The 16,986-nt window shown below is 44.8% G+C and overlaps 2 protein-coding genes and 1 long non-coding RNA gene across 3 annotated transcripts; 2 read left to right on the top strand and 1 right to left on the bottom strand.

Moving 5' to 3' along the window:
* The first annotated feature begins 3,382 nt into the window (after positions 1 to 3,382).
* On the top strand, positions 3,383 to 3,966 carry LOC136620013 (uncharacterized). Its single transcript, XR_010791109.1, has 3 exons — positions 3,383 to 3,563; positions 3,715 to 3,818; positions 3,911 to 3,966. It is a non-coding gene; the product is annotated as an uncharacterized lncRNA (long non-coding RNA).
* Positions 3,967 to 3,995: 29 nt separating this feature from the next.
* LOC136621678 (uncharacterized) lies at positions 3,996 to 6,141 on the top strand. Its single transcript, XM_066597338.1, has 2 exons — positions 3,996 to 4,057; positions 4,763 to 6,141. Exons 1-2 carry the CDS (start codon positions 4,011 to 4,013, stop codon positions 5,715 to 5,717), a joined length of 1,002 nt encoding a protein of 333 aa, XP_066453435.1. The 5' UTR covers positions 3,996 to 4,010; the 3' UTR covers positions 5,718 to 6,141.
* Positions 6,142 to 6,576: 435 nt separating this feature from the next.
* LOC136620300 (uncharacterized) lies at positions 6,577 to 9,810 on the bottom strand. Its single transcript, XM_066594999.1, has 5 exons — positions 9,732 to 9,810; positions 7,992 to 8,080; positions 7,764 to 7,905; positions 7,471 to 7,621; positions 6,577 to 7,381 (listed from the first exon to the last, which is right to left on the bottom strand). The coding sequence occupies exons 1-5, from the start codon at positions 9,808 to 9,810 to the stop codon at positions 6,577 to 6,579; spliced, it is 1,266 nt and encodes a 421-aa protein (XP_066451096.1).
* Between the last annotated feature and the right edge of the window lie 7,176 nt (positions 9,811 to 16,986).

The following is a 16,986-nucleotide window of genomic DNA, read 5'->3' as shown; positions in this document are numbered from 1 at the left end:
GCATCTGTCACATCTGTGACAGGTGCAGCATGGAATTGTTTATTCCTCGCGGGGATAAAGAAAACAGGTAAGTATATATATATTTTTTATTTTTTTATTTTTTTTTCTATTTACACAAAAATGGTTGTTTTTCAGGGAAGGACTTATATTTAAAGCTCTTCCCAGAAAAACAATTAAAGGGTGCCAGCAGACCATTGCCTTCAATGGAGCCGCTGGCAGCATTCGTGGCTCCATTGAAGACAATGCGTGGGTGCGCACCTTTGTACGCACCCATGTACAGCACAAGCACACGCTCGTGTGAAGCCACCCTTACAGAAAGATTGACGTGGGGCCTCCCCCCTTCAAACTCTTCTTGGAGAAGCTCTCCTTTATTATGTGTGGATTGGGTGGAGGCCTCTCTCCAAAAGGAGACACAGGTAGAGGGTTTTTTCCGAGATATGGGAACGTTTTATTGATATCCTACTGCACAGAGTAAAAAGAGCAATACATGAGTCTTTCAAAATGACTGCATGGTACCTGACGAGGTCTATGACTGAAGACCCCCAATTGGTGGAGTGCAACTGACATGGGGAGTGCGCTGGATACCCGCAAGCTCCGGAGCGCTTATACGCATCCGGGACAGAGAATATGTATCTGTTCAGAACGCTATAGAGAGATGCAGAAGACAAAAAATTAATGGTGCCAACTTGGTCCATGGTTGGTTAGGCTGTTGAAATATGTTGAAGGATTTTTTTTTTTTGACCCATGTGACCCCATGTTCCCCCCCCCCCCCCCCCCCCCCCCCCCCCACACACACACACACTTTTTTCCCCTCTCCTTTGCCTCTCCCCTCTACTCTCCATACGAATTGAGAATGCAGGAAAGGCATATACCAGTATCAATGTTTGAATTGTATTGACAAGGATAGAGGAAATGTTTTCCTAGAAGGTAAGGGTTTACACGTTTCTACACAAATGTATAACTAGTACAGCAAAGGTAAAAGTGTAAACAGAAAAATTAAAGTTATGATTTTTCAAAAGTGGAGGAAAAACCAAAAATGAAATAAAAAATTAAAGGGGTTCAATTCACACAAAGCATAAAAGTAATCTCTAGAAGTAAACCTGAACTCCACACCAAAATCTATGTTTTACAAGCATTGAATTCAATGAGATCAGCGCCTGCAATACCAACCTGGACTGCTGCACTACGGATAGAGCTGTCTGCTTCTGTCTGTGATGATAGCTGGTCCGATATCAGCTGATTGGTGGAGATCCTGAGTGCAGTCAAGTTCCAGACAAACTCTTTAATCCCACTTAATTCAATCGGAAAAAAAACTAAATATATTTTGTGCACATAAATTCTGCAAATTTTAGATACACCACAAGGTGGCAGCTTAGGCACAATGAATGACTGGAGAGTTTTAGAAAAGAGAGCCAAACATTAATGGATACATGAACCGTAGTCAGAATATTGGGAAGTTATATATACGCATATATTCATACACTTCATTAACCTTTTCAAGACCAAAGATTTAACATTTTTTAATTCTCATTTTTTCATTCCAAGAAGCATGACTCTGTCATTTTTTCATCAGCATAGATGTTTAATGCCCTATTTTTTGAAGGAGGAGTTGTATTTTGTAATGGTACCATTTACAATACTATATAATGTATTGAAAATCTTTTAGAAAAATTTCTTACTGGAGTAAAATGCAAAATACAACATTTCAGGAGAGTTTTTTTTTAAGGGTTATGGCTTTTCTTTGCAGGTCAACCTGTAGTTTCTATTGGTACCATTTTGAGGTACATACAACTTTTTGATCACTTTTTAGGGCTCATGTCCGCGACCGTGTTTTCACAGCGTATTACCAGAGATGAGCGAGCATACTCGCTAAGGGCAATTACTCGATCGAGCATTGTCCTTAGCAAGTACCTGCCTGCTTGGAAGAAAAGGTTCGGCTGCCGACGGGGAGATCTCTCTCTCCCTCTCTCCCCCCTGCTCATGGCCGCAACTCACCTGTCACCCGCGCCGGTAGCCGAACCTTTTCTTCCGAGCGGGAAGACACTCGCTAAGGACAATGCTCGCTCGAGTAATTGTCCTTAGCGAGTATGCTCGCTCATCTCTACATATTACACGTGTGTTGCACAGACAAGTGATAATTCAGTGAATGGAGTCAATAAAAACCAATGGACTTTCACGGATTCATGCACACTGGCGTGTAGACGCTGCGTTTCAATACACACAAGAAATAGATCGCAGCATGCTGTATTTCTCTGTGTATGTACGCAGCATGAGCCCTATACATTTGTATAGGCTGCATATGAAACTCCATACGCAATACAATAAATAAATAATCACACTGCGCACGTCCGTGTGCATGTGATATGCGGGCATGCGCAGTGCCATACGCAGCCATGTGCAGTCTCTTTTGGCTCTCTGCCGGTAGACCTGATGTTTACATACGCCCGTGACATGAGCCCTTAGTCAATTAATCTGGTCTTGGAGATGAGGGTGACCAAAAGAGGACAATCCTGGCATTGTTTTTTTTTTTCTGAATGCGTTCACCACATGGGATACATAATGCGATATTTTAATAGATTGTACTTTTAAAAAAATGCAGCAATACCAATTATGTTAATCTCTTATTGTGTTAATTTGTATGTGTATATACTGTGAAGTTTTTGTTTTTTTTTACTTTATAATATATATGTTTTTAATACTTATAGGTAGTTGTCAACACAAACATGTTGTCCATTTTGCAGGAGCAGCTGAGCAGATTGATATATAGTTTTATGGGGAAAGATTCAGTAGAACTTGTATTTTACTCATTTATATGCTGAACAGTCCAATGGGCGGAGCTATCAATGATTGACAGCTATCTGTGGATGACTGTACATACAGGAGGAGCTGTCAATCACTGATAGGACCGCCCATTGGACGGTGCAGCTCAGAATGTGCTGAGATATAAATGAGTAAAATACAAGTACTACTGAATCTTTCCCCATAAAACTATATATCATTCTGCTCAGCTTCTCCTGCTCTATAAGGTCATGTCCTAAGTTTGGACAGCGTGTTCGCACTGACAGACTCCCTTTAAAGGAGTATTCCCATTGCATTGGAAAGTTGGTTGCTACAATCTTAAGGCTGGATTCACACAGGGCGGATTTGTTGCTGAAAGTTCGCGGTTTTGCCGCTGCGGATTTGCCGCAACCTTTCCGTTTCTGCGGCAAATCCGCATGCAATGGCCCAATTAAGACGCGTTTTTGACCGCGTATTTATCTGCGGTTCTGCCGCCGGTAAATCCGCAGGCCCTTTGTTGCGGAAAAAACCGCAGCGGTTATTTTTGGAGAGGCGCGGTTTTTCTTGCAGATTTGCCTGCGTCTTTTACTAGGTGCAGATTCTTAAAAAAACTGTTTCCTGTGAGGTCATCGATCCCACCCATTTCTGCATAGGGTAGGAAGAGCTTTGTATTTGTGGCCATTTTCTCTGCAGACATGGACCGAGCAACAGTCCGTCTGAGCCGCGCATACCGACGCAGACTGATTACATTTGTGCTTATGATGGATAGAGAACAATCTGAAAAGGTGAGCGATTTGTGGTCATTGTGTGCTTAGTTTCCTTGTTGTTTGTTTATGCACTGCGGACTAGAGTGTAATTGCAGTCATGTGCTTTAAATTCATGTGCTTTAATTCATGTTAATGTGCTTTAAAAATTCATGTGCTTATTCTTCTTCAGACTGATCGTGCTTCCCGGCGTCAGAGACGTTTCTGGGTTCATCCCCTACTAACCGAGAGGGGGACGAAGGGCCATTTTGCGAGCCTCTACCACGATCTTAAAAAGTAAGTGAAGTGTTGCATGGGAATAGGTTTGATGTTGCACTCTGAATTGTTATTAATTTTAGCCCGCTCTCCCTTTCTCTTTCTCTCTGCAGCCATCCTGAGAAGTTCGTCTCATTTTGTCGCCTGCCTCTGGAGGCCTTTGACCGCCTTCTGGAGCTGGTGCGCCAGGATCTGACCTACCAGGACACGCAGATGAGGAAGGCGATCACTGCAGAAGAAAGGCTGCTCATCACCCTTCGGTAAGTTACATTTCTTATTGTGTCACTGTAGTTATTTTTTTTTTTTGTTTTTCCTTTTTTTTTTTTGGTTCTGTGATTTTTGCGCGGTACCTTTTTTTATGCACTGATTGCTCCGGTAGTAGGACGTAATGCTATAGCATTACGTCACACTGCTTTTTCACAGCTAGGCTATCAAGCACCCCTGTTATTAGCACCACGCCCATCATGACACCTGCACGGCTACCCCGATCTCACCGGGACGGGTGGGTCTTTATTTGCCCGTGCGTGGCATTAGAACAGCATCATCTTGTGGCTGGTTGACTTCATTGACATTGTCAGAAGCTACATTGTTGAACTTACCAGACCAGCAAACTTGGGCAACCTTTTTTGTGCACCGGCAGTGAACGGGACCAAGTTACCTTTCTGAGTGTAGCAGGAACATGTTTTCATTTTCTCATTCTCCCTCCCCTTTTGTTTGGGATGGGGAGAATGGAAATCTGAACCATGTGTGGAATGGATAGTGAGAATTTCACGCCCCCCCCCCCCCCCACATCCCATGTATACCTTTCAATTGCAAATCTTATTTCCTTCACACGAATTCTTCTGCATTCTCCGATCTATTTCGTGTTGAGAACAATATCTGAATACTGCATACATAGAAGTGTTGATGTAATGCAAGTCTTCATTGTGTACTAATTTTTTTTTCTCTTCTCTGCTTCTTTTCAGCTTCTTGGCCACAGGAGAGAGCTATGCATCCCTGCATCTCCAATTTCGTGTTGGTAAATCAACCATCACCGAAATTGTGAGGTGCACATGCAGCGCCATCTGGCAGAAGTTGCAGCCCATCGTGATGCCTTCACCTACCGAGGACACTTGGCAACGTGTTGCAGCAGGCTTTCAAGATGTTGCCAAATTTCCTAACTGCATAGGCGCCGTCGACGGCAAACATGTGCGTGTGCTTCAGCCAGCCCACTCAGGCTCCAAATTCTTCAATTACAAAAAATTTTTTTCAATTGTCCTGATGGCCGTGGCTGATGCACATAGCAAATTTGTTTGCATCGACGTCGGCGCCTATGGCAGCACTGGGGATTCTCGGGTGCTGCGAACATCACAGATTGGGATGCAAATTCTCCGAGATGGCGTCACGCTCCCAGCCCCACAACCTTTCCCGGGAACCACACATCCAGTCCCCTTTGTGATGGTATCGGATGAGGCTTTCCCGTTGATGCCAAACCTGTTGCGCCCATACCCGCGGAGAGGACTGAATGCCCGGAAAAGGATTTTTAATTATAGGCTGAGCCGGGCACGTCGTGTGGTTGAGTGTGCCTTCGGGATTATGGTGAGTCAGTGGAGAGTTCTAGGGACTACACTGTTAGTAGACCCTAACACAGTTGATGACCTTGTCAAGGCATGTTGTGTTCTTCACAACTACCTCCGGGACTATCGCCCAGAGGTAGATGTCGAAGAACTTGATCCTGCCTTTGACACGGTCATCAACTGGGGGGAGGTAGGACGCCTGCTACTGCAGTGCAGGTACGCGAACTCTTCACTGACTATTTCCTTAGTCACGAAGGCACCGTGCCATGGCAGTTCTCCTGTGTCGGTGGTGTGCAGCCCTAACTGCAGTGTGACCCTCCCCCGGCGCCCAGCCCCAGAAGGAAGCGGAAACCAAACTGCGTAGAGAAATACGTATTTTATTGAAGGCACAAAAGGACACTCCTCCACCTTTAATTTAAAAACTTCAATAAAATTGTGTTAAACAGTTTTCATAATAAAATGTTTTAATATTTCACAAAAAAGATTGTTCTCCAAATTTTTCCGGCGCACAAAACATATAATCTGCATTGTAAAGAAACGGAATTGGTTAGACAATGATGGTTTTTTATTTTGTGCAAAATAAACATAGCATTAGTTGAGCCGTCTACTTTTTTTCAGCGCACATACCAATTACCACTACTTGAATACAACTAACTTTCTCCTTCACTGGCCAATCCACAAGCAGTATAGCTCTGGCCACACTTGCCGGTCATGCCGCAAGCGAAAATGATGATGGCAACAGGCACGCAGAATGGCCCTGTTGTCATCACCATTTTTTTTTTCCATGCTCGAACTCCTGTTACAAACATAGAGCGAGCATGGAAACAGACAGACATGAAAATAAATATAGGGAAAGAAAGGACTATGAGTCAAGAGAAGTGATGTACCCCAACCTTGGAGGACAGTAAGGCAGCGTTAAATTGAAAACAAACAAAAAAAAAAAAGGCAGTCCTTCTCGTACAGTAGCACAGGCCGCAAAGAAATTTACGTGCGTTCCACTGCCGTAATGGAATTAGTGCGCCTTGCCTCTTTTGCCGCAGAGCACATCTTAGCTGGGAGTGAGCGATGTTTGCAACCCCAATCGTTCCCATGACCATCCGTCGGATTTCTGGGACACCAGCATAATCCGTGCATTGGCAGACACGGCAACAGCACCACGGAACCTGTACTTTCCGATGGTTTGCTGTAGGACATTGCAGTTATCCCAAACTCAACGTTTGCGATTACTCCAATGTCGTATAAGTAAAAGAGTTTTCTCCTATAATGCATTGAGATGCATTTGGTGGCGTGCACAGTCGTGAGGTGGACTGTTGCGATGTCTGTTGCAGAGGGCTATTCATGAGTGATAGAAATGACGCTTGTGATGGGGAACCGCCTGAGGCAGTGTCGCCGTAGCCAGTGTCAGGAGAGCCATGGTGCATGGGGTATACCGGTGTCCTAGAAACCCTGGGCGGTTGATCAGGGAAAGATTGGGGTGCAGGCAGCATGCGGTTTGAGTGTTGAACAGGAAAGGCTGCATTTTTCATTGCCACAATAATGGCAGTGCTATCGGCAATGGCTCTTGGCGATTCGAAAATCTCTAGCACTGTGTACAGAACTGGCGGAATTGTCCACTGCCGCTCTGAGCTGAGTTCACGAAGGCGGGACGCAATGGCTGTACCCATTGTGTCCCACTGGTCGGCCGTCTCAGAACGGCGTAATAAAGACAGCGCCTCTTGGGTGGCATCTGCCTTGCTATTCTTCCGACGCGGGCCAGCAGCAACGCTGCGGCTGGCCCGCGCGGAAGTCACCACCCTGCTAACACATGCTCTGCTGGCAGGGGCAGTAGTATTGCCACACGACACAATTTGTTCCCCCACTTCTGGAGAAACAGAAGTGGGGTTCAAATCGGGCGTGCTACGCTGGCTGTCCTCCAAGGCTGGGGTACCTTCTCTGGACTCATCGTCACACGGCTCCTGTCCCGGCCCATCTTTGTCAGGTGAAGCGGTGGTGTCCGTGGGAGGCGCGGCCCCAATGTTCCCGCTGGATCTGTTGGCGAAACAAGAGTAACATTAGAGACCTAGAACCTCAAAATGACACCACATCGAACCCGAGCTAGGAGAGTTATTTGCACTTACGCGCGCAACACTCGACTAGTTCGGAGGAAGCGCAGTTGCTCCTGGTATGGACATTTCTTTTGTGAAGGCGACATGCCACTTTTTTCACAATCTTTTTCATGCTTCTTGTAGCGGTCCCGAACCGACCGCCAACGATTCTTGACATCTTTAACTGCAAATAATGAAAAAGGACAATTAAACAGGGTACAAGCAGTACCACCGACACCTGCAATAAAGAGTGTTGTTAGATGCAGTACAGTTCTGAGTACATCCAAGGAAGAAACAACAAAGCAGTTTCAGGAGTGTAAACTTACGTATTTCACTGTGGAGGGCAGCAGTTCCGGAGTCCCAATCGGGATACATGCCAGTGCATACCGATAGCCAGGCGTCTGCCTTTAAATCTCGGTCGCTGTAGCCCGTCTCGGCTGGGTCCCATATCTCAGGCCTACTTTCAACCTGAAGGGGGGGGAAGAAAGAAGAAAAAAAGTTGAATAGCATTCCAAGTGGGTGGATATGGTTGTGTCAGCGCACACTAAACTCACCAATGTTATCATCCTGGCAACGTTTATACCCATTCGCTGGTACCACGCCATACTCCCGATATATCCGACAACCGAAAATCTTTTTCGTCCTGTGAGTAAACAGAGAATGGTTGCATTTCATTACATACACAACATTAGTGCCCAGTGGCGCAGAATTTCAATTTGCACAAAATAACAACGAGGCTCACATCTTCGCGTCAGATGCCGAAGGGGAAAGAAGCAAGGGAGGAAAAAGGCGGGAAAAATGCATTGCAATGCAAAAGATGAAAAGGCCATAAATTGTGCAGCAAAGCAAGGGAGGAAAAAGGCGGGAAAAATGCATTGCAATGCAAAAGATGAAAAGGCCATAAATTGTGCAGCAAAGCAAGGGAGGAAAAAGGCGGGAAAAATGCATTGCAATGCAAAAGAGAAAGGACGCAAAAGAGCAATGATAGGCGAAGTAGTGCATTACCTTCGTTATCCGATGTGCCGCCCGCTGTGGAGGGCTGTGGTGCCGCCCGCTGTGGGGGGCTCTGGTGCCGCTGTGGGGGGGTCTGGGCCCGCTGTGGAGGGCTGTGGTGCCGCCCGCTGTGGAGGGCTCTGGGCCCGCTGTGGAGGGCTCTGGTGCCGCCCGCTGTGGAGGGCTCTGGGCCCGCTGTGGAGGGCTCTGGTGCCGACCGCTGTGGAGGGCTCTGGGCCCGCTGTGGAGGGCTCTGGTGCCGCTGTGGAGGGCCCTGGTCCGGCTGTGGAGGCCTCTGGTCACGCCCGCTGTGGAGGGCTCTTGTGCCGCTGTGGGGGGCTCTGGTGCCGCTGTGGGGGGGTCTGGGCCCGCTGTGGAAGGCTCTGGTGCCGCCCGCTGTGGAGGCCTCTGGTCACGCCCGCTGTGGAGGGCTCTGGTGCCACTGTGGAGGGCTCTTGTGGTGCCGCTGTGGGGGGCTCTGGTGCCGCTGTGGGGGGGGGTTCTGCCGGCAGAGCTCCTGCTCCCTGCTTCCAGTCTCCATCAAGTCCTGGCTGAAATGGCGCCAAGCAGCTAAAATGGCCGCTGAACCACTTCCTGGGAACAAACTTTATTGCCCCTCTTTTTCATGCGAACAATCTGCTGCGGAACCGCAATGAAAACCGCTGCAAAACAAGCAATAGCGGTTTTCATTGCGGTTGTAGCTGTGTTCATGGGGCCCTATGTAAAAAAAAACGCTGCGGAACCGTCAAAAGATTGGACATGCTGCATATTTCAAAACCGCGACGCAGTTGCATATCCGCACTGCGGCTCTGCGGAAAATTTTACGCCCTGTGAGAACGGGATTTTGGCCAAACACATTCGCACTGCATTGCACTGCAACCGCGACGGAATGGCCGCAATGCGGATATGCAACGGCCAACCGCGGGAAATAAGCAACAAATCCGCCCCGTGTGACCCTAGGCTAAAAGTTCAGGGACTCAAGCCCCAAGACATTTGCTTTGCCTCTTCTCACCCTAAAAAATAAATATTATACATACATATATATATATATTTTTTATTTATTTATTTTTATAGATATACTATATATACAAAACACACACAATCATTGGAGAAGGCATAAGATATATTTTATAACACAACAGGTCTTGATACAGCAGCTCATCTGTAGTAGAGTTAAATAATGCAATCACCAAAGAATGTGTTCAAAGTATATATTATGTATATATACACAGTGATAGTGATTACAGTACAGTTACCTCCAGTGACCATTGGTGGTGTCTTCTCTGATTGGAGTCATTCACTTTCCAGTTTCTTTACTAGCCAGGTTGGGACCACCAGGACATCTTCCAGACAGGACTTGTCTCTGTACACTTTATCCATCCTGCTCCTACCCTACATAAATCCCCCTCTCAGTACCCTTCATAGTAATAGCCCTCCCCCCCCCCTTTTTGTCCCACACAGTTCTATTGCCTCCTTTGGTGTCACACAAAGTTAAAGTGTCCTAAGTGACCACCATAAGAAATAATACCCCCTCTGTCTCTAAAGTAAGAGTCCCACTTATGTCTCCACAAAGCAATAGCGCTCCTCTCTTTCTCTACAACAATAATGTGTACCCACTGTGCCCCTTCAAACCAATAGTTACCTCTCTAAGTTATAACTCTCCTTCTCCTTGCAGCCATAGCAGCAGCCTCCAAAACTCTGTTCAGCTTCTTTATTAGTCGCCAGGATATGCTGTATGCAGTCTGCTATGCTGTGTCAACATGAGCAAAGAAGGAGCTGGATAGAGTTTTGGGGACCCAGTGAAGGATCCCTGGGGAGATTGCAGCAGCACCTGGGTGACTTGCCCGTTCTTCCAGGAGTGAGGGAGATCTCCACGTTTTCTGGGAGTTGGCAAGTATGATTATTTTCTATTTGGAGAAAATGGTTTTCACTATAGTTGGTTGAAGTCCCACATACTTAAATAAGACCTGCCATGTCTTCATGTTAGCAGGGCTGGTTGAATAACTTTGCACCCATGGTTTTGCTCGCTTTATCGCTTGTTTTGTTTTTGCTTCCCCATACAGACTCTCCTTAGATTTGGCTCCTGACATTTGGAATGTTTCAAGTGGGTGGTCCCCACCATTCTCAGATTTGATTGACAATTAACACGTTCCAAGCACTGATAGCCAAATCTAAGACAAGCTACTATGAGAGAAGAGGAAAAGGTGAGTATGAACAACAGAAAGACTGCAGTAGTCAGTGGGAATGCGGATGCGAAGCAATAACATAGTAACATAGTATGTTAGGCTGAATGAAGACAATGTCCATCTAGTTCAGCCTATATCCACCCTCCAGTTGATCCAGAGGAAGGCAAAAACCCCAAAAGGGAAGAAGCCAATTAGCCTATTTGGGGGTAAAATTCCTTCCCCACTCTATAATGGCAATCAGAATAATCCCTGGATCAACCTTTGATAGTTTTTACTTGACTGTAAAACCCAGAACTACAAACCCACTGATCACCTAATGTCTATATCCTGTAATATCCTTACCCTCTAGAAAGGTATCTAGTCCCCTCTTAAACTTCTCTATGGATTTTGCCATCACCACGTCCTCAGGCAGAGAGTTCCACAGTCTCACTGCTCTTACAATTAAGAACCCCCTTCTGTGTTGGTGATGAAACCTGCTTTCTTCTAGAGTAGCGGATGCCTTCTTGTTACTAACATAGTCCTGGGTATAAACAGATCCTGGGAGAGATCCTTGTATTGTCCCCTCATGTATTTATACATAGTTATTTGAAAGCCCATTAGCCGTCTTATTTCCAAGCTGAATAATCCTAATTGTGTTAGCCTCTCTAGGTATTCCAGTCCTCCTATTCCATTTATTAGTTTAGTTCCCTTCTTTGAACCCCCTCAAGCACTGCAACATCCTTCCTGAGCACCGGTGTCCAGAACTGTACACAGTATTCCATGTGGGGCCTGACTAGTGCCTTATACAATGCAGCTAACCTCACTGACATGAAGATATGACAGGACTTCTTTAAACTGCCCATACACATTAGGTGAATGTTGACTGCATCTGCCTGCTATTGAGGTGTCTTGACTTTTCTCAGATGATCAATTAGGGGAAATATCAGGCATGTTGGGTATCTCGCAGGCAATAGTCCTTGTCAATATGTCGACATCTTTCCCCATTGAGAACATATCTACTTGATGTTGATATATTGTCTGTTTGTTCCTTGTTGGGTCACCTGCGACACATGTATTGACTCTATAGTGTGAAAATAAATATTTCTCAATGATTGACCAAGGTTAACGATATACGTAAGTTTGAGGAGCTGAAGAGTTTCTCAAATAGGACCCACGAGAAATTGTGGAATATATGGGGGCTTTGGCCAAGTGGTTTTCACTCTTCTTCCAAACACACTCAAGATGGACTAGGAACATGGACAACTGATTGCCAAATAAATCCCACAACTCGCTGTAGCCCTGCTTATTTTAAATACAGGCGGTAATGTCTCTTAAGGTGACACTTTCAGTCACAAGCTGTCCTTGGATTACATGTGAACCCCCACTCACACCCCTTTCTACCCCTACTTTCTTACCTTCCTTATCCTCTTCCACTACACTGCTTCCAAACCCTTAAAATGTTAAAAAACTTCTGTAATTTTCAGCAAGTTGTAATACAAGTATCCAATTGCAATGTGACTAACGTTGGTATAACCGGTTTGCTTGTTGTTATCTTAATAAAACAAAGAATATACAAAAATAAACAAACATTGATTAAACTTAACTCATTAGGATATATGGAGCACTTGGGACGATCAACTACACAATGACTGGGGATCAGCCCCAACCCGTTATTCACTAGGGGAGCTGAAAGACAATTACAATGAGAATCTTTTCTTTAATTTCATTATCTTGTCTGCAATATTCCTAAGGGCCCTTTTACACTGAACGATTATTGGTCAGATTCTCATTGGAAGGTGTAAATCTGAACGAATTAAGTATACGCACTGCCAGCGATTGAACAATAAATGAAGTAGTTGACTTAAGGACCATTTAGACACAACGATTCTCACTCAAAATTCGCTCAAAATCCGTCTTTTGAGTGATAATCGTTGTGTGTAACTGCACGGACATTGTGCAGTTTTCATTAGGCCGCTCATCGTCGTCTTTCAGCGTGCTGAAGACAACGATGAGCCTGATCAGGGATTCACAGCAGGATACAGCTAATACTATTGTTTCAGCTGGCTGTATCCTGCTCCCTGATACCAAGTCGGGTTTTAAACAACAGAGCGGTCCAGCTCTGTTCTCCATACCCGACACGGAGCGCTCGGCTGTATAACACCCGGGCGCTCCATGCAGAAAACAGCTGGATGCAGAAGACAAGCAGGGACACCCCTCTTGTCTTCTGCATCCTCCACGGGCAGCGCAGGGTGATCGTTCATCTTGAGCGATCATCTTGCGCTGTGAATGACACAACGATGATCACTCAAAAGTCGCTTGAGCGACATCTTTTATGGGATAATTGTGTCTAAATGGGCCTTTAGCAATTGTTGTTCTGTTTGTGAAGGCATAAGAATCAAACAATGATCGGCTCGTGTAAACAGACAGTCATTCATCTATGAACAACTATCTACTATTAATGGAGGCGGACTGCCAAGAATAATAATCGTTAGGATGATTGGCGGGCACGTAAACATCTGACAATCGTCCTGTGAAAAGGACCCTGAAATGTTCACACTACTATTAGGGTCCGTTCCCACAGACTCAACATGACCATTCATTTCAGTGTTTTCCATATACTACTAAATGCACTAGATGTAGATGGCAATCCAAATGCCTCAATGGCTTGAAGTTCATACATTGTCACATACTTTCTCCTAAACTGCTCATACAGGTTATTATTCAGTAGGGGATCTGAAAGAACCTTCCCTTTAAATGTCATTATCTTGCCTGCAATATTCCTCTAAGTGTTCGCACTACCTTTAGGATACATTCCATCATGTTTGTTTGAGAGGAGGTGTACAGTCAAGCAAATTGCAGACAAATACAACGCTGGTGCTCCAACGTAGGTGAATACACAACTCATTCTTTCTTAGCATGGATGGGCTATAAGAGCAGACCACCAATTCGAGTATCATTGCTAAGATAAATAGAAGGGTAAGGGGCCAAGAGAGCAAAACTTGCATCACTGAGCAGTGGAAAAACATTGCCTGGTCAGATGACTGCAGATTTTTCTGGCACCAAGCTGGAGGGAGAGTCAGAATTTGGGACAGGAAGTATAACTCAACTAAGCTTTTTTTGTTAGATGTCAACGGTTCAGGCTGGTGGAAGTGGAGGAATGATGTATTAAATGTCCTCTTAGCACATCCTGGGTCCTCTGATATATATGGATGAATGCCATGGCGAGTTGCTGCGGTTCGGAAGGACGTGGAAGGTCCAGAGTGCTGGATGGGTCTCTCTAATAAAGAGATGGTTCAGTGTATATATACACTAGGACTGGCACCATTATACATGGTATGTACTGTCTATGCGCTGGGGCACATTAGTGAAATGGGCCACAACACACTGAAGTTCAAGGGGACTAAAAGCCATTTTGTATCAATTGATAAAAGTTTACCTTTTTCTACTAATATCTAGTATCTGCAAAATAAAGCTGCTGCCTAAGGTTATAAAAAAGGACAAGAAAATGACCCATTGAGCCAGATAATGAAGATGCAGCATCCGCTTGCTGGTTAGATAATTGAATGGTCTCACCACGTGTCATTAGGCAAATGGATGTTGTGGCACTTTGCCACTAAACAAGAAGGAGTTACTGAAACAGCTTGAAATGTCAAATCAGATAAGAGAGGCTACTTAAGCAGAACTTATCTCACATCCAAAGCGGTCCATGCGTTTCTGCATCACTTAGCAACATATCTGTAAAGTGCATCCCAATGTGCTATTCCTCCGATTTATGTCCCCATTGACTTGAATTGGCATTTCTTGTCTGCAGATTGAACCAGAGTAGCGCACACTGCCATTTTTTATCACATGGTCCATGTAAAAAAGAAAATATGATGTGCATACCGATACACCGACCACTATGGGTGCAAGTGTAGTAAGAGTGTAGTTCATTATAAACTTGGACAGCACACAGACTGAAGGTAAGGTCATGTGAAGTAGTCTTTACTTTGCAATTACCTGTAAGTTCTTTCAAAATTTGGTTCTTAACTCGATTTTGAGGGACCAGCGCTGTCACTTTGAAACATTAGTCACGGCTCAGGATCGGCATCTTTTGTCACGCTCAGTCCTCAACCAAAAACGTTCTTCATATCTGGTGTTATTGCATCACAGCAATTGTATACAGCACTTCACATATTGGATAGTGCACAGGTACATAAACAAAACCCTGGCCATCTGGCCTCTACCTAAACATTTTGCATTGCCCTTATTACCAGTCCCTATGTCAAAACTTCAGATATCAAAAGGTCAACAACCAATTACCATGTGTCTTGTGTCAGGACTGGTGGTGTCCACCCCATCGTGCCTTACGCGCCACAGCTTAGAGATTCTGTCCACAGACAGACTAGAGCCAAGAAGCAAGGAGCTCAGAGCTATTTCTGAGAAGCCAACCCTATTTTTTTTATTAACCCTTTCCAATCCAGTGTTTGACGTCTAAAGACATTCTGATTGAAGGCTGTACAGCTCCGATGTCGGAAGACGTCCGGCAGGGTATTTTTACTGTATATTACTGGCCGCTCTGTTGTCAGGGGACCTCTCCAGCATGTCACATACCACAGTACTGGCTCTAGCCAGAAGATGGTGCCATTGTATAATGGCAGAAAGAGAAAGCCCCCTAGGAAACTCTGAATCCAAAATTGGATTGCAAAGGGTTAAGCCCTCAGGTGCTCATAAATCGGGCCCATTATACACCGCCACACTTTTTCTTCTCTGGGTTTTACACCTAACCCACTGTAGCCTTCTATTACTTTGTACTCTAGTGGCCATTGTAATAACTGCACTTCTGCAGTGGCTATACATGTGCCTCCATAAACGAGCCACATATAGTAATTAAATACTAAAGTTAACTGGTAACATTGTTGTCCAGTGTGAGAATAAAGCAGTTACTCTGAGATTTAACTGCATCTGCTATACTTCAGATTTGGGAAAAGAAGAAGAATCTCTGAAGATGAAGTTTATTGACTGGAAAAGTTACGCAGTTAAAGCAATATTAGAGGAGTTCAGCTGCAATAACACTGCACAGAGCCAAGAGCTATAGTGCTTGCTTTTAGCCGAATTGTTGGAGACGCCTCTGCATAGCAGCATAATGCAGTATGCTGCAGGAGAGGCTCTGCGTTCAGCCGTCTGATCAAATGTACCATGTATTTCACAATGACAGGATCACCAAATATCCATGGCCACTTGTACACCAAAAGGTTCCTTCCCTTTGCCTTTTCATTTAAATGAATATCTACAGCAGTATGTGTTCTGCTTGTTGTAATTAGGCAATGGGTGTCACCATATTGAATCAGTGGTTTCCTCAGGAATACCCTGCTAAGCTTGCATTCATACTGTGTTTGCAGTGTATGTAGGAGGTATACATTGGGAGAATATCCACCACTATAGTAAGACATATGGCACTGTATAGAGGGAAGTTGCCCTTCGTCTCTCATGTTAAAAAAATACAGTTTTTAATTAACCCTTTCCAATCCAGTTTGTATTCTCATTTTCCTAGGGGGCTTACTCTTTTTCTGCTGTTATACAACAGCGCTATCTGCTGGCTAAAGCCAGTACTGCATGAGGTGAGATGTTGGATAGGCTCCGACAGCAGAGAGGCTGGCAATATACAGTAAAAGAACTCCGATGGACGTCTTCCAACATCAGAGCTGCACAGCCTTAAATCATAATGTCTTTAGACGTCAGACAGTGGATTGGAAAGGGTTAATGCCTCTGTACAGATTTGTGTTGTCTACTCTATTCTATACTGCAACTGACAAAAAAGGTTGACTAGCTAATTCTGGCTTGACGAAGGCCTAAAGAGCACTCTTTCAATCTGCATCACGAGAATGTCAGCCTATTGATACATTTGATATATACATCATTAGCGTTCTCGGAACATATACTAAACTAACACTGCATGTGCAACATAAATGCACCCACTAAGCGAGTATGGCAGGAACATCATGCAAAGACTAAGGCTGGATTCACATATGCGTATGCATATTTGCGCACACATGAGCGCAGTGTTTCTGTAGAATGAACGGTGCTTTTTTGGATGCATATTGGCGTATTTTACTGTACTTTTTCGCGTGCAAGTCGTGCACAAAAAACAAACAAAAAACACATCAATGCTCCCAACAATAATTAGTTAAATAAATGCAAGTTGTTCTTTTTGTTCGGGATGTCAGAATGCTGTCTGATGCGAGTTGCGCCTGAGAATCTCGGATGCAACTTTTAAAATTGCCCACGTGCATATACTTTAAGGCCTCATGTCCACGGGGAAAATCAGGCCTTCATGTAGAATCCGTAGCGGGTCCCTCCTGCCCCGCAGACATGAGGCCTAAAAAGAATAAACTCACCTCTCCGGACGCTG

Source organism: Eleutherodactylus coqui, chromosome 3 (genome assembly GCF_035609145.1).
Source record: "Eleutherodactylus coqui strain aEleCoq1 chromosome 3, aEleCoq1.hap1, whole genome shotgun sequence".
NCBI classification, from domain to species: domain Eukaryota; kingdom Metazoa; phylum Chordata; class Amphibia; order Anura; family Eleutherodactylidae; genus Eleutherodactylus; species Eleutherodactylus coqui.
The sequence above is the reverse complement of the archived record's forward strand: the minus strand, read 5'-3'. Positions and strand labels throughout refer to the sequence as shown.